This window comes from Sceloporus occidentalis, unplaced genomic scaffold (genome assembly GCF_023333645.1).
Source record: "Sceloporus occidentalis isolate IW3139 unplaced genomic scaffold, rSceOcc1.0.p SCAF_7, whole genome shotgun sequence".
Lineage (NCBI taxonomy): Eukaryota > Metazoa > Chordata > Lepidosauria > Squamata > Phrynosomatidae > Sceloporus > Sceloporus occidentalis.
The window spans coordinates 86,347,397-86,364,957 of record NW_028316987.1 but is presented as its reverse complement, the minus strand read 5'-3'; the positions used below and the strand labels follow the sequence as shown (position 1 = coordinate 86,364,957).

Below are 17,561 nucleotides of genomic sequence, written 5' to 3'. Positions count from 1 at the left end.
TATTTTCAAGTCGGGGATGCTTGAATCCGTGGATAAAGAATCTCTGGATAAGGAGAGCCAACTGTCCTTTAGTGGTCATGTACTTCCACCAAAGCATCCTTCAGAGAGCATCACCATTCTGGCTCTGTACAACCATGATTCACATGTGACAACTGACATCTCCTGTGAAAGGTTGAGCTGGAGGGCAGGAGGAGCAACAAGTGGTTTTGTAAAGTGGGGTGGGAAAGTCTAGTAACTTTCGGCTGTGATCTGATGAAACTGCGGGCTTAGGGTCTGGTGATACTTGGACAGCAGATTATTTTTGACACTGAGGAGCAAACTTCTCAGGCTGAATGTGGGGCAAGGTTCTTCTTGTGTACCAAAGCAAGGAAGGAACCTTCTCGGTCTCTGGGAGCTGAGTATTCAGGGAGCCGGGGCAGAGGGCAGGGGTGGGTGGACACCTCCGTGCCTGCCGTGGGGCTGCCTTGCTGAGTCCTCCCCATCTGAACAGTCAGGAGAGCCATAGGGGCAGCAGTGTCCAGGCTGATCTTCCTCTTCCTCATCTTCCTCCTCATCATCATCTTCATCTGGATCACTGTCCCTGAGCTCCTGCAAACACCTTCCCCCATTGCTTTTCTCAGGGGTCACAGTTGACTGTTGCACCTCGTCTCCTCCTTTATCCTCCCCAGCACTTCCTCCCTTCTGCTTTTCAGCTTCCTGCGCTGCCTGCTCCTTGGCCTTCTTGCTCCGTTTCCACTTCATGCGCCGGTTCTGGAACCAGATCTTCACCTGGGAAAGGAAGGACAGGAGACACATGTATCTTTAGCTTCATGGAAATCCCTTTCAAAAACAACACTGCCACTGAGCCCAAACTTAGCTGGGGCCCAAGATTCACTGGACACAAGACTGAGCCTGCCAATCTATGCTTACTGAGAAGCAGAGCATAGAGACATGTTACTTTTCCGGAATACAACTCACAGAATATGTGACCATTGCCTAGAGAATTTGGAGAGCTGTAATCTACATCCCGAAAACATACCCAGGGGATAGCCATGTTGGCTATATAGCAAGGTACAAAAACATCCCAAATTTTTGGTGTTCTTGTGGGACTCGTAGCCTTAACAAAGGATGGACACAACCTGGATCCCAAAAGAACTATACTGTGACTAACAGTGTCATATTTTTCCCACCTGTATGACCTTGGACAACTCACATTCTCTCAGCCTCAGGGGAATGGCAAACCTCCTCTGAACACATCTTGCCAAGAAAACCCCATGATAGGGGTCACTTTAAAGTCACCCTAAGTCAGAAATGACTTGAAGGCACACATTAACAAATCTAAAAAAGTTACTTTCCCCAGTGCTGCTAAGAAGCTACAGCCTGCCCTGACAGATGTCCTGTGAACTAACCCAGGGCCAGATTATTAATAGTCCAACTGGGGGACCTGAGGCTGAAAGAACATCGTGTAGTTCCTTTTCTACCCTAATCACTTCCTGAATCTCCTGGTGCTTCTGTTGTCATCAATAGTTTGTGTGTTCCTTGAGTAACTGAGTGAAAATGCATATGAGTCTCCCTGAAGGTGCAAGGCTGAAACTGGGTTCACACACTGTAGTCCTGCTGTCTTGTAGATTTTATACACAAAGTGGGCTACAGTTTTGGAACTGCTCCAGGGCCCTAAACTTCTTAATCTGACCTTGCACTCACCTTTTTAAGAGGCTCTGGTCCAGCAGTGGTAGGGGGTCTGTAGCCTTCCATATGTCATTGAACTATAATTCCCATCAGGCCCACACAGCATAGCCAGTGGTCAAGCATGATTGGAATTCAAGACAGTGGCAGCTGTCTAGTGTTTCCCTTGTCAATGGGGCAGTGAAGGCACTCTAACCTTTAGAGGAACTATCCCTGGTGCTGAACCTATTTTGGGCATAGGGATCAACATCTTGGACAAGTCCTTTACAGTTGAACTAAAACCCAGGGTGGATTCACTACCACACTGTCATGGAAATCACCACTTGTAATTTGTTCAACAGCATCTGTAAGGCCATCAAGTTGTTCATCTCTGCAAATGCAGGAAGGTCTGTGGCAGAGCCTCCAAAGAGCTTCTCAAGAGACAAGCATGCTCACAGCGCTCCTTGATTTAGAGACCACCAAGATCTCCATATATATAGATCACTACCAAATCCAGAATCTTCTCCTTAGGAAAGCTGTTCTAATGGTAGAATTTACTCTTCCAAAATATCCAGTAAACCACTACCAAACTACATTTTTTTAAAAAAAAAATTCAAAACATCAAGGCCTCCTTTTGTTTCCCTTTCTTTTGCTTACTATGGCTGGAATTTTCTCTCAGGGCCAAAACACATTGCAGAAGTACTCCAGTTTGACACTGCTTTAACCGCTCTGACTCAATGCTAGGGAATTCTGGGAACTGTAGTTTTGTAAAGCATATAGCCTTCTCTATCAGAGAACTCTAGTAAGTACATTGTAGTAGTCCAATTGGGGAACTTGCCAGTGCATGGACTAAACAGAGCTTAAGGAAATCTTCTACTGGGATGACAACTCCCAGAGTCCTCTGGGTCAGGGGATTCTGGGCATCAAAGTCTAGTAAACTATTTTTTCCCCCTGAACTCTTTAATGTCAGAATTGTTCAATAGGGAAATCATCTGTAGATCCACCTTACTAAAGCAAGTTCACTTTCTTCTTTGCGTACCTCCCTGTGCTGGCTTGGGAATTCTGGGAGTTGGAGTCCCTTCCCTAAAAGAAAATGGTCCAGATTACAAAAGTCTCAAACTGGATTATTTCTGCAGTGTGTTTTGGACCTATGAAAGCTCATGCTGCCAACTTCTTCTTTTCAGTTAGTCTCACAGGTATTACAAGATCTGTTTACATACTGATTTTACAGAATAACGGCTATTTTTTGAATTGAGTATTTCGGTAGAACACCAACTTGTTAACAGCTACTTCCTGATTGTCACAAAGTGACCAGATGTCCTCCTTTTCTAGGACATGTCCTACATTTCAGCCTTCTCTCCAGGAGGAATTCCAAAACGTCCTCCAGTTTGAGCATGACTAAGAAGCATGAATTGATATTTCTATGAGTGTTTTTAGCTTTTATTTGGTAACGTCTCACATTTGTCTTGAGTGGCCGACATTTTACGGTGCCTTTTCCTCCTTTGAGTTTATGACATCTAGTCACCCTGTGACTGTCAGCTCTGCATGCAATGACTTTTGACTGTCTGTTCTGAAAACTTGGCAACACCCCCTGAAAAAGGAAGCTCTCCATCTATCCATACCAAGCAAGGCCCTCCTCACCTGTGTCTCGGTGAGCATGAGGGAGGTGGCCACCTCGAAGCGCTTTGGCCGAGAGAGGTATTTGTTCAGCTTGAACTGATGCTCCAATTCCAAGAGCTGCTGGCTGGTGAAAGCAGTGCGAGGCCTCCGGCATTTGCCCAAGAGGTTGGACTGGGCTTGGGCTGCAGGACAAAGAGAGAGACCAAAAAAAAGGAGGGATGAGATGGAAGAAAGAAGAGGAAGAGGCGCAGGCAGGACAGAAGGATCTTTCCTACTGGGAAAAGAAGCAGCAGAAATGACTGCAAGAGAGAAGGAGAAATCCAGAAGGGTAAAGAAGAAAAAGGCCAGGATCTCTCACAATGGGAAAGGGAATTTTTCAAGTAACCATTGCATGACATACAACTGTACATTCTGGACCCAATGGGTGCACACAATTTCATGAGCCAAGAACACAAGTTCAGATGGAAAGTAACTGAAATACTGTTGAGGAACAGGGATTTTTAGTGAGATTCAAGACAACCACAGAATATAAAAAGCACATTTCACCATCATTCTTCCCCCCCCCCCTTTATCGAAATATACATATATATGCATAAATAAGACACACTCTAACAGAAAACTGAGTAAAAACAAAATAAAATTATTTCAGTGTCCATTATATTATATATCTCACCATCATTCTTAGGGCCAGTGATGTCCCTAGGGTTGGTGTCACCCAGTGTGGGAACGGATGATGTCACACACACACACACACACACACACACACACACACATTTCACACCATACAGAATCCTTTGTAATGCTGCTTTGCACTAATGTTACTCATAAATCACGCTTCCCCATATACCACTGTAATGGTAACAGTTGTGCCAGTCAGCAAAATTAAAATTATACCTTCAAATTACAATATCACACACATAACCTAAATGTGCTTACATATACACAGTGAAGATCTGGTTAAAATGAAAAATTTTAAAGAATATTTTTAAATCAATTTTTTAAAAAAAATAAAATTTGAAATTTGAAATTTAAATGTTTAACTTTAAAAAAATCTGGGGGCCCTCCTTTCTTCTCTCACTGAGATTTCCCCCGCGCACACTATCTCTTAAAGCTTTTTAAAGAGAAACCCGCAAATGCCACGATGTTTCTGCCAAAATGCAGGTGTTTGAGGAGCGGTGGTGTCACCCTCTTAGGGCATCACGTGGTGCCATCCGCACCCCCAGCACCCTCCTAATGACGCCACTGCTAAGGGCTTTCATGAATGACCAATCTTGCTGGAAAACCTCTTAGAATAATCTCTTTCTTAATAATACAATAATATAAATTATTCTTATTCCGCCTTTTCCTGAGGGAATCAAGGTGGATTACAAGACAAATAATGTTCTTTGTACAGTGATGTGGGAGAGAATTCTGCATTTGATCAGACGCCAGGGCTTAATTTCTAAGGGAACTGGCACAGGGCTCATCAGTTCCTGGCTGTCTAAATAGATGCCCCAAACCACATCTGGGTACCAACAGCTAAGACAGTGGTGTCCCTGTGATTGATGTCACCTTCCTTCCCTCCAATGTCTCCCTCGCCTACCCTCCTGACACCCAGTGCATGTGGGGGTATTGGTCACTGGTAAATCCAGAATAGACCATATAACATTATTTTTAAAATCTCTCCACTGGCTGCCAATTAGCTTCTGGGCCCAGTACAAGGTGTTGGTTATCACCTTTAAAGCCCTACATGGCTTGGGTCCAGCTTACCTGTGGGAGCACCTCCTTCCCTATAGTCCACCCCGCACACTCGGGTCCTCTGGGAAGAATTTACTGCAGCCAAGTAAGACCAGGTTGACTGTGGTTCCCCAGAGGACCTTTTCATCAGCTGCTCTGAAAGGGTGGAATGACCTGCCGGAGGAGATCCATCATATTACCACCCTTGACTCCTTCAAGAAGGCAGTCAAGACAGATCTCTTCCAGCAGGCCTACCTAGACCGACCTCCCATTAAAGGCCCAGTACAGACAGGCCAAAATAAAGCTGCTTTAGGTCACTTTGGAAGTATGCTGTTTAAATGGTGCATGCGTCCTAAGAGTCCGGAAGCCACGCCAAAGCCATGCTCCAGTCCTAAGGAATGGAGTGTGGCTTTGGCATGGCTTCCGGACTCTTGGGACGCATACATCATTTAAACAGCATACCTCCAAAGTGACCTGAAGCAGCTTTATTTTGGCCTTTCTGTACAGGCCCAAAGTTAGCCCCTTTTGCCCATTGTTGTCCAATGCCATCTGCCTGTTTTATAACTGTTTTAACTGTTTTATAACTAATGATACAATTTGTAATTGATTGTTATTATTTTTATGTCACGGAGGGCCAGGGGATTATATAATTGATGATTATGTTTTGTAACTTCATTTCTTTTGAGATTGAGCATGGCTGTTCATAGCACTGCTGGGGGGTAAGTGCTGTGGCTCTGGATGGCTGTTTGGGGTCTTGGGGGGCTGCTGGGCAAGTAGAATGCAATGTGATGCCCTTTCTTGCTTTCTGAGCTGCTATGCCTCTGGGATGCCATCTGGTGTGATCTGAACCTCCCGCACCCCCTTAGTGATGCCACTTTGCTGAGGCAAGGTTCAGATGGCAAGATCATTGGGGCAGGGACCTGGGTCTCTTTATCTTTTAATAAGCCTTCCCCCATGACTAGCAAAACCACCTCTGGGTATTCTTTGCTTAAGAAAAACCTGGTCCAAAACACATTGTATAATTAATACAGCCTGAGACTGCCTTAACTGCCCTGGCTCAGTGCTAAGGAATTCTGGGAACTGTAGTTTTGTGAGACATTTAACTTTCTCTATCAGAGAGCTCTGGTGCCACAAGAAACTGTAATTCCCCAGGATTCCCTACCATTGGGCCAGAGTAGTTAAAGCGGTCTGAAAATGGAATATGTCTGCATTGGACCCCTGCGAAACATATCTTTGGTTTGTTATTGAATCTGATAATGGAATTTATAATAATTTAATTTAATGGTAATTTAATAATTTAAATATTACATTAAATAATTTAAGGGTTGAATCTGAATGGGGAATGGGGAAAGGATCCCGATCCAGCGAGTAATCTACTTTGCTCAAGAAAAAATAGGTCTCTCTTGCCACCGATTTGCCCAAGAAACTTGCCAAAGAAAACCCCATTAAAGGACTTGAAGGCAAACAACAGCAAATGCAATCATGTCATCATTATTATCCCAAATAAAATCATATTTAACAAGTAAAACAAATAAATTACATAGAAAACATGTATCAGAAATAAACCAAAGGATGAAGCAAAAAAGAAAAATTAATCATGGCAATGAATGAAACCATGTCCTCAAGATGATCAGTAAAACCATGTCTTCGTTATGATTAGAAAATAATTCTCATTAAGATAAATAAAATCATCTCACGATAAATAAATTTATGACATCATTACGACAACAAAGATAATTATGTCATCATTGCGATAACAAAGAAAATCGTATCATTATGATAAGTAAAGTCATGATTATGATAACAAATAAAATTGTGTCATGATTATGATACATAAAATCATGCCAATCATTATGATAACAAATAAAGTCATATCATGAAAAATAAAATCATGTCATCATGATAAAAATAACATTATGTAATAATTATAATAAATAAACTCATGTCATCATTATTATTGTAGTATTATTGTAGTATTATTGTATTATTATTATTATTATTATTGGTATAATAATGATAATATTCCATGGCTTTCCTTTGTTCCCTAAGCCTTTGGTACTAGTAGTAGTATTATTACTACTGCTACTGCTACTGCCACTAGTACTTCTACCACCAAAGACCTAGGGAACAAAGGAAGGCCATGGAAGTGATGGGGAAGAAAAGGAAGGAAAACGAGGCATCACTTTCAAGTGTGTTTTTGTTTGTTTGCTTGTTTTGCTTCTGGGGATGATTCGAATCCGATCCTTTCGTTTCCTTACATCTGGATCCTTTTGGAAGTTAGATATTCCTCTCCAAAATATTAATTTAATTTAATTTTACTTTTGCACTGATCAGATTTTGGAAAGATGTTTCATGAAAGCGAGGGTCAAAGGAGACCTATGGATGTCCAGGTTGCATGGCTAAGTATCGGGACAGGTATCGATGAGAGATCGATTGAGGATCGGCAGGTGGATTGAAAGCCAAACGCTCTCCAATGTCGATCAGCTGATTTGGGTGAATGCATCTTGAACGTAACCATATTTCTAATCCGATCGGCTGGAAACGATCTTTCCAGGCGATCAAATTCATTAAATTCCCTTCTCGATTCGTTTTAGCAGAGAGGCAGAAGAATTGTTGCATTGATTTGGATCTTTACATTTTCTTTGATTTTGCTTTAAAGGGAAAAAACCCTATAAAGACTCTTCAGGGAAATGGCTTTAAAAAAAGAACTGCAAAGAACCGACCAGAAAAACAACCCTAAAAGAAAACCGCCCCAAGAAAGAAGCCCGACGCCGCTTCCCTTGCAAAATATAAATGCCAGACTCGTTTCCAAAGAAGTCTTCCAGCCAATTCGGAGTGCAGATAATCCCCGATCCTTAACTAGGAAGAAAATGGGGCTGCATTAGGACCGAACATCTATCTCCTCATTCGGCATTACTAGAAGAGAAGCCTTGGAAATGTCCGTTTCCTTTCCTCCAAAAGGAAAACATTGCTGAGTGCAACCCAGGCCCAGAGAAGGCCAGCCTTGCAAGGCTTGAGGAATCTGTGCTTCCAAGAGATTTACTCCAGGAAGGTGGTGCGAGGAGGGATCCACCTGCAAATAATGGATCCGTTTGCAAATAACGCACGGACATTCTGTAATTTCCAGAGGTTTCGTCTTTAGGAATAGTAGCGCGGGGATCTACACAAAAGGGATCCATCCGCAATATAATGCATGGATTATTTGTGGTTCCAGGAGGATTACTCTTAGGAAGATGGCGCAACGGATCCACCTGCAAATAATGTCGGACCTATTCTGTGGTTCCAAGAGGATTACTCTAAGAAGGTGACGCGAGAAATCTATCTGCAAATAGTGGATCCATCTGCAAATAATGCACGAATGTTCTGTGGTTCCAAGAGGATTACTCTAGGAAGGTGACGCCAGGGATCCATCTGCAAATAATGGGTACATTTGCAAATGATGTCTGAGTAATCGGTTGTTCCAAGAGGTTTACACCAGGGAGGTGGCGCAGGGGATCCACCCTAAAACTCGATCCAGCCACAACGAAGCCTGGAGTTTGACTGTATTGTGGCTGGATCGAGCACAGGATGGATCCCCCGTAGCGCCTTCCTGGAGGAAACCTCTTGGAACAACAGGATATTCGAGTATTATTTGCCGATGGATCCGTCGCGCCACACAATCCTTATGCTTCATTTGCAGATGGATTCATGCATTACGGGATCCCATGCATTATTTGTATTTGCAAATATTTGCGTCCCTTATTTGGATCCCTGCATGATTTGCATCTGCCAATACTTGCAGGCATTATTCGGATCCAGGCAGATGGATCCCTGCATTGTTTGCGTGGCAGGTGGGAATCCAGACACTTTCCTAAGAGGCCGGATTTCCAAAAGATGTCCATGGAAAGCTCTTGGAAGAACAGAATGAGAAAAAGAACATGGGGGATGGAGAGAAACAATCCAATGAAGGACTTGTTTCGGGGAATCTGGGGAAAAGAGGACCCTCGTTTTTATTTTTGTTTATTTGTTTGTTTGTTTTTAAAGGCGTTGATTTTAGAATAAAATATGAAAACCAGCCATTCCCGCAGCAAGGGCTGCCCTTTAAAGGGCCAGATAAAAGTATCCTTGTTTGGATGTTTTCGGATTCCCTTGAAATGATTTTTGAAAGTGGATTTTTAAAAATAAGATTAATAACAGCAACTACAAGGACAGTAACAACACCCAGCAGCATGTTTTAGATGGATGGATGGATGGATGGATATATATATATATATATATATATATATATATATATAAACACACATTGGAGACCTATTGAAAAAGGTGCATTGGCAACTCCCAAGTATATTTGGCCAATATCTTCTTTTATAGGATGTATATAAAAGCACACACTTTGTATAGAAAGGCATACGTTATACCAAAGTAACAATAAAAATCTAAGTATCTTTGGTACTAAGCAAATCTATTTTATATACAATGTACACATTCTACATTGTGTGTGTGTGTGTGTGTGTAGCTGTATGTAAGAAATACACTGTGTAGAATGTGTGTGTTGGGCCAAAGAAAATAATTTGCTTAGTGCCAAAAGATGCTTAAATCTTTATTTATAAGTGTGTGTAGAAGTGTGTATAATAGGTGTGTATGTATATGTGTGTGTGTGTATATATACATATATGTGTGTATATATATGTGTGTGTGTATGCATATATGTGTATATATATGTGTGTATACATATATGTGTGTGTGTGCACATATATACATACATATAAGTGTGTGTATATATAAATATGTGTGCGTGTGTGTGTGTATATATATACACACATGTGTGTATATATGTGTGTGTGTGTATACATACATATATGTGTGTGTGCATTTAGACAGACAGACACACACACACACGCATATATACACACACACAGTTTACATTGTGTGTGTCGGTGTGGGATCCCAGCATGGAGTAATAGTTTGAGTGTTGGACTAGGAAAATGACAGACCATGGTTCAAATCCCCACTCGGACATAGAAACCTATCTCCCTGGGCGAGTCACACTCTCTCAGCCTCAGAGGAAGGCAAGGGCAAGCACCCTCCGGACAAGTCCTGCCATGAAAACCTAAGGTTGACCATAGTGGGGTCTCCATAAACCAGAAAGGACTTGAAGGCACGAAGCAGCAACAAACGGGTGTCTCCAAAGCCAGCTGCAGATTTATGGCGACCCCACGGATTTCGTAGGGTTTCCTTAGGCAAGGAATACTCAGAGGTGCTTTCCTCTGAAACAGAGCCTACAGCAAATGATATTCGTTGGTGGTCTCTTATGGAAGTACTATAAGTACTATTAGCTTCCAAGTTCAGATGGGAATCTGGTGCCTTGTGGGAATAAATCCGGTTTGACACCACTTTGACTGCTCTGGCTTAGTGCTATGGAATTCTGGGAGCTGGAGTTGGTTGTGGCACCTCTGGTTGTGGCACTCCAACACCCAGAATTCCATAGCACTGAGCCAGAGCAGTCAAAGTGGTGTCAAACCGGATTTATTCCTGCAATGCGGATGCAGCCTGAGCTGCTTTGGAGGCTTCGGGGAGCCTTTGGAGATTGAAATTGTGACAAAAGGAAGACCGAGGCTTCTGTTCCTGCTGTGAAAAAAGCCCAAGAAGCACAAATCTCTCTCTTTCTATATCTCTATATAGATATAGATATAAAATAAAATATATAGGTTAAATCCTTTTTTTAAAAAAAACACCAAAAGGCAGGACAAGAAACCTCAGTCGATCCCAAATTTACAACCTAAACACATCTCGTCTAAGAACAAATCCCACCATTCCCATCCCGTTAATGCACCAGTTCGGAATCCTTTAGAACCTGATCACTCCATAGGATTTTTTTGGGGGGGAGGACGAGGGGATCTAAAGGGAGGGAGGTGGGGTGGACCAGATCCCATTATCCCACAGATCTGGTGCCTTTAGGACATTTAAGCATAAAATACTGTGAGATACACACACACACACAGAGGGGGGGGGGGGAGTTATAGAAAGATATAAAGCATATGTGTATGTGTGTGTGTGTGTGTATAAAGAGAGAGAGAGAAAGTTATAGAAAGATATAAAGCATATATATATATATATATGTATGTGTATATATAGATATATATAGATATCGATATATATAAAGCGAGAGAGTGATCTGGTGCCTATAGAACATTTAGGCATAAAATACTGTGATACATATAAAAAGAGAGACAGAGATAGAGAGAGCCATATAAAGACACACACACACAAGACCTATTGAAAGAGGTGCATTGGTGGTGACCATTGGCTTTCGAGATGGTCGCGGCCAATGCCCCTTTTTCAACAGATCCCCAGTGGAGTCGATCCCCAGAATCCATGGGATTCGGGAGGCTGCGGATGCAAATCTATCTGAGGACTCAGGATGAGATTTAGCCAGAGATCTGTATACCTCGCCTGCTTTTTCTATTAACGCTAGATCCAGATGCACACAAATGTGCCTGCATGCGTTCATGCGTAAATGTCATGCACAGACACATCCCTCTTTTTTAAGGAGCTCAACCTTGGCAGGCAACTCCTTCTTAACTGTTGACTCCTTGAAGTTTCTTTTCCAAGGAAAGGAAGGAAGCTGCTAACCCCAAGAACACAAGAGCAAAACCAGGATCATTTATTTAGTACATTTGGGGCTGGTCATCCTAGGGGAAGGGGGTCTCAACCAAGTCAACTATGCTATGGTTAAATGTGTCACCAGGGCTTTGTAAAGATCTGCTTTTGCAAATACTATAATATTATTGGCATGGATGCAAAAACTGAAATGGAAGAGCCTGATATCACTCTTGGAGTTTTGCATAAACATGTTTTTAATTTGTTCAAGAAAGAGCCTAGTGCCAGCACCTGAACCTAAGTACTTTTTACATAGCCCACCTTGCAAGATACAATGGCAGACAGCAATAGCCAGGACAGGATCGCTGCCCTAACTATCTGTCCCCATCTAGGTATGTGTCCAGGCTTATATTAGGTATGTGCAAGGCAGCAATGATGCTGAGAAAGGCAGAAGGGAGAGGAAGGAGAGGAAGACCAAGGCCAGGTGGCTGGGCTTGATCAAGGAGGTCCTGGCCCTGTAGGACCTGAGCAGAGCAGAGGAGGACAAGAGGTCTTGGAGGTGTCCAGGTCAACTCCAGGTCAGCTAACAACAACAACAACAACAACAACAACAACAACAACAACAACAACAGGACATTTCGGACAGGAGTCTGGGTGGTCCAATTTTGACAGGTCATGGGGGGGGGGGGGCTCAGCTTCCACACACACATCCCTGAGCATTGTTGTTGTCGGCTTATGGCAACCATAAGATCACTTTGTTTTCTTCAGAGGGGGTTTGCCATTGCCTCCCTCTCAGGCTGAGAGAGTGTGACTTGCCTAAAGTCCATAGCTGAGCAGGAAATTAACTTCTGGCCTCCTAGGGTCCTAGTCCAACTCACTGCACCATAGAATCATAGAATCGTAGAGTAGGAAGAGACTGCAAGCACCATCCAGTCAAACCCCATTCTGCCATGCAGGAAATCTAAATCAAAGTATCTCCGACAGATGGCCATCCAGCCTCCGTTTGAAGACCTCCAAGGAAGGAGACTCCACTACACTCTGAGGAAGAAGTGTGTTCCACTGTCAAACAGCCCTTACTGTCAGGAAGTTCCTCCTGATGTTGAGGTGGAATCTCTTTTCCTGGAGCTTGCATCCATTGCTCCGGGTCCTAGTCTCTGGAGCATCAGAAAACAAGCTTGCTCCCTCCTCAATATGACATTCCTTCAAATATTTAAACAGGGCTATCATATCACCTCTTAACCTTCTTTTCTCCAGGCTAAACATCCCCAGCTCCCTAAGTCGTTCCTCATAGGACATGGTTTCCAGAACCTTCATCATTTTAGTCGCCCTCCTTTGGACACGCTCCAGTTTCTCAATGTCCTTTTTGAATTGTGGCTCCCAGAACTGGACACAATATTCCAGGTGGGGCCTGACCAAAGTAGAGTACATTGGCACTATTACTTCTCTTGATCTAGACACTATATTTTTATTGATGCAGCCTAAAATCGCATTGGCCTTGTTAGCTGCCTCATCGCACTGTTGACTCATGTTCAATTTATGGTCTTCTTGGACTCTAGATCCCTTTCACATGTTGTCTCCTTAAGCCAGGTGTCCCCCATCCTATATACATTCATTTCATTTTTCCGCCCTAAGTGCAGTACTTTTCATTTCTCAGTGTTGAAATTCATTTTGTTAGCTTTGGCCCAGCTTTCTAATCTATTAAGGTCATTCTGAACTTTGATCCTGTCCTCAGGGGTATTAGCTACTCCTCCTAATTTTGGTGTCATCTGCACACTGGCTCTGCTCTTGCTCTTGCTATTATTATTATTATTATTATTATTATTATTATTATTATTATCTTACCTCCCTACCTATATACAGCTTCGGTTAATCCACCCATAACAGAGACTGAGGTGTTGGACTTTGGAAGCTCGATCCCCAACTCAGCCATGAAGTGCACTGGGTTAACATTGGACAAGTCACATTCTCTCAGCCTCAGGGGAAGGCAATGGCAAACCTCCCCTGAACAAATCTTGGACAGGTTCGCCTTAGGGATGCCATAAGTCAGAAATGACTTGAAGGCACACAACAACAATGTTGGCCATATAACAAAGTGCAATATCACCCAAAATCCACAAAACAGGAATACCTTTCTTGGACCAACCAACATCCGTGTTGCAAGCTTGGAAAGCTTGATACCTTTCTGAGACCCCACAAATAACCCACGTGCAAACAAACAAATGCACAAGTAATCCATGCACAAATAAGCAATACACAAATAAATAGTGTGCAAACAATCTACACATAAACAACCCGTGTGCAAACAAATAACGAGGAAATAAATCACGTGCAAACCATCCATGTGCAAATAAATAACGCCCAGATAATCCACGGACAAATAAATAATGCGCCCACAACCCATGCAGAAACAATCCACGGGCGAGTAAATAATGTGCAAAGAAATGTAATGCACAAACGAGCCATGTGCAAACAGATGTTGTGCAAACAATCCATGTGCAAATAAAGAACATGCCAATCCATGCACAATCAATAAATAATGCACAAGTGATCCATACATAGATAATCCCTGGGCAAGCGATCCATGGGCAAATGATCCATGCGCAAAGAAAACAGGACGCAAAGGATGAACGTTCAAAGCAACAAGGTGCAAATGATTAATGTGCAAAGAACGAAGGTGCCAATAATCCATGCGCAAAGAAAGAAGGTGCAACTGAAGGTGCCGGCCATAGAAGCCGGCGAAAGGTCAGGAATAACCAGAGCATGGCCAGATGGCCCGAAAAACCCACACCAAAAACCTATTATGGATGCAGGTTATGAAAAGCCTTGGGCTTCACAAAGGTGCAAATGATGAATGCAGAAAGAAACAAGGACCACATCTCTTTAATTTTAAGTCTTTGTCTGTCTCTTTGCTACGGAATTCTGGGAGTTGGAGTATGTTGTGGGATCCAGAGCGGAGCTCCGCTCTGGATCCCACAACATACTCCAACTCCCAGAATTCCGTAGCAAAGAGACAGACAAAGAGTAAAAGCGGTGCCAAACCAGGTGATTGCTCCAGTGTGGATGTAGCCAAGGGAAAGAAACAAGGTGCCAATGCTCCATGTGCCAAACCCTCTTCCCCTGCGATCCCCGGCCGCTAAGCCGCCTCCCTCCCTCCCTCTCCTTGGCATCTATCTACTCACAGCTGAAGTCGGGCATCTTGGGGAGGATCATGCCGGCGGTGGAGGCCCGGAGCCACTGGTCCAGCTGGAAGGTGCCGGCGGCGCTGAGCTTGAGGGGCTCGGTGGGGCCCGGGTGCGAGGGCGGCAGCTGCGGGGAGTAGGAGTAGGCCAGCGCCGGGTGCTGCGAGGCCAGGGCCGCCGCCGCCGCCGGGTAGCCGTACATGGGGTGCCCGTAGATCGGGGGGTGGGTGGCGGCCGGGTGCAGGCCCAGGGCCGAGTGGGGGTGCGAGTGGGGGTGCGGGTGCGGGTGGGGGTGCCCTCCAGAGCCCCCGGCCCCTGAGGCCAGGAAGGACGGCTTGGGCACCAAGGGGCAGTGGCTCCTGGGGGGCGAAGGGCTCTCTGTCCGGAGGCACTCGGCGGCGGCGGAGGCCGGGGGGCTGGCGCTGGAGGCGCTGGAGGGGCTGGGGCTGGCCAGGGAGGTGACCAGGGCCAAGGGCGAGGTCTGGCTCCTGGGAGGCTCTGCCAGTTTCGGGGGGTCCACTGCCAGCAGGGCATCGATGCGGAAATTCTTGGATTTCTCCATCCTGGGCTCAGAGGACCCTCAGCATCCCATCCATTTGTGCATCCGTCTATTCCTCCATCCCTCCAGGAGGGCATCGGGGGCCCCTTCTCTGCCCCTTCTCTCTCTCTCCCTCTCTCCCTTCCTTCCTTCTTTGCTTCTCCAAAGGCTCCTTTCCAGCTCCAAGGCTCTTCCCAGCAGACGCTTCCCATTGGCCCTCCGGGAAAGGCGGACCCCGTTGGAGACTAAGGCTGGCCTCCTCCGCAGCCCATTGGTCTAGGCCCACACCTGTCAAAGCTCTGGGTCCTGCCCACCGAAGGAGAACCCTCCTCCCACCTCCTCCTCCTCCTCCTCTTTCTGCCTTGGTCGCAGGCTTGCTACTACTGGTTGGCAGTCCCATCATCCCCCCTCCAAGGTCCCCTTTTCCTTCTTCTGCCCTACCTTTTGCCCCTTTGCAGCCTTGCTGAAGCGTTCGATGTTGCTCTTTGGTTTGCTTTTACCAAGAGTTGGCAGTCCCATCATCCCCCCTCCAAGATCCCCTTTTCCTTTTGGTTCCCTCCTTTCCCCCCTTCCCCCTCCTTTTTCTCTCTTTGCAGCCCAGCAGGAAAGTGGGGATTTGAACCCTGATCCCCAGAGGCCTAGTCCAACATACAAACCACGGCACCAAGCTGGCCCTTTGAAGCGCAATATCCCCCCCCCCTCACTTTTGTATGGATGTTTTTCATTCTTTTAAACTGGACATTGTACATTGGCTTATCCGATGTGACTTAGAACTTGGGTGACAAAAACATACCACTCCAGCGTGACTTTAAGATTTTGGTGGCACAAACATATCATATATATATCTATGTATCTATCTGATGTGACCTTAAGATGTTGGTGTCACAAACATTATATATATATATATATATATATATATGATGTGACATTAGGATTTTGGTGGCACAAACATACCCTATCTATCTATCTATCTATCTATCTATCTATCTATCTATCTATCTATCTCCGATGCGACCTTAAGATTTTGGTGGCACAAACATAATATATTGATGTGACATTAGGATTTTGGTGGCCCAAACATACCCCACACACACACACAGCTATTTTGAGTCTTTTTGTGGGGTTACGGGGGGCAAGTCACACTCTCTCAGCCTCAAGGGAAGGCCATGGCAAGCCTCCTCTGACCAACACTTGCAAGAAAACCCTTCAGGTTAGCCATAAACAAACAAACAAACAACGGAGGGCCTCCAAAACCAGGTGGAGAGGGCAATGCCAATGCCAATGCCAACCATCATTACAGCTTCCAAAGTCCGTTATAGCATTCTTGCTTTTGGCTGGTGCACGTTCAGTTGCAGAGATGAGGCTCCCAGCTTGGCAGAAGCCATGCCAAAGAGTCACAGGCATTTGCAGAAGTAAACCTGAAGGGCAGAGATCCCAGCAGAAGGGCCAAAAAAAGGACAAGATCCCAGCAGCCAAGAAGATCCCAAGAATGGCTCTTTCCCTTTCAACCAGCAAAGGCTTCCTCACCAAATACTGGAAAGGTTAACATACCAATTCCAAGCAGCCTTTGTCTTCATTTTAATGGCTCACTTGCCTAGGTTTCTAATTGTGTTGTTCTTTTAATGTGGGGAGCCAGGCTGGGTCCCAGGTCAGAGAAAAAGAGTGGGATATAAAATAATAATAATAATAATAATAATAATAATAATAATACTTTATTTTGTGGATTTCTCCAAACCTTGTGTTGAGTTGTACAGTATAGTTAGAGGCTTGTTGTGGTTCTCTCACAGGGGATGTGATTTATTCATTGCCGGCTTCTATTTACCAATCCTTCCTTGGTAGCAAAGGCCTACATTTCGAGGGTGGCTGGGGAATCAACACCCGAGTGCCATTTGTCAACAGCTGAAGGTTGGTTTTTGCTCCAGAGAGAGATCCAGGAGACTTGAGGGCACATGTGTGTGTGTGTGTTTGTGTATTTGTGTGTGCTTTCAAGCCACCTGCCCATCTATGGCAACCTCTTGAATGGCAGAGTTTTCTTAGGCAAGGAATACCCAGAAGTGGTTTTGCCAGTTCCTTCCTCTGAAATATAGCCCTGGCATTTGTTGGGGGTCTCCCCTCCAAGTGCCAACCAAGGCTGACGCTGCTTAGCTTCCAAGATCAGGTGGGATCTGGGGCTTTTAGGGTGTTTAGGCAGTTTTAAGGGCACATATATACACACACAACAAACATTTAGAAAGGACTGCCATCATTAATTTCATCTCCCTGTCTGATACTCATAAAATGACCAA

At 44.4% G+C, this 17,561-nt stretch overlaps 1 protein-coding gene across 1 annotated transcript; it reads right to left on the bottom strand.

The window, feature by feature from the left end:
- Positions 1-402: 402 nt before the first annotated feature.
- On the bottom strand, positions 403-15,300 carry MNX1 (motor neuron and pancreas homeobox 1). The gene is made up of 3 exons (XM_089531448.1): positions 14,739-15,300; positions 3,286-3,446; positions 403-768 (listed from the first exon to the last, which is right to left on the bottom strand). The coding sequence occupies exons 1-3, from the start codon at positions 15,298-15,300 to the stop codon at positions 403-405; spliced, it is 1,089 nt and encodes a 362-aa protein (XP_089387574.1).
- Positions 15,301-17,561: the final 2,261 nt, after the last annotated feature.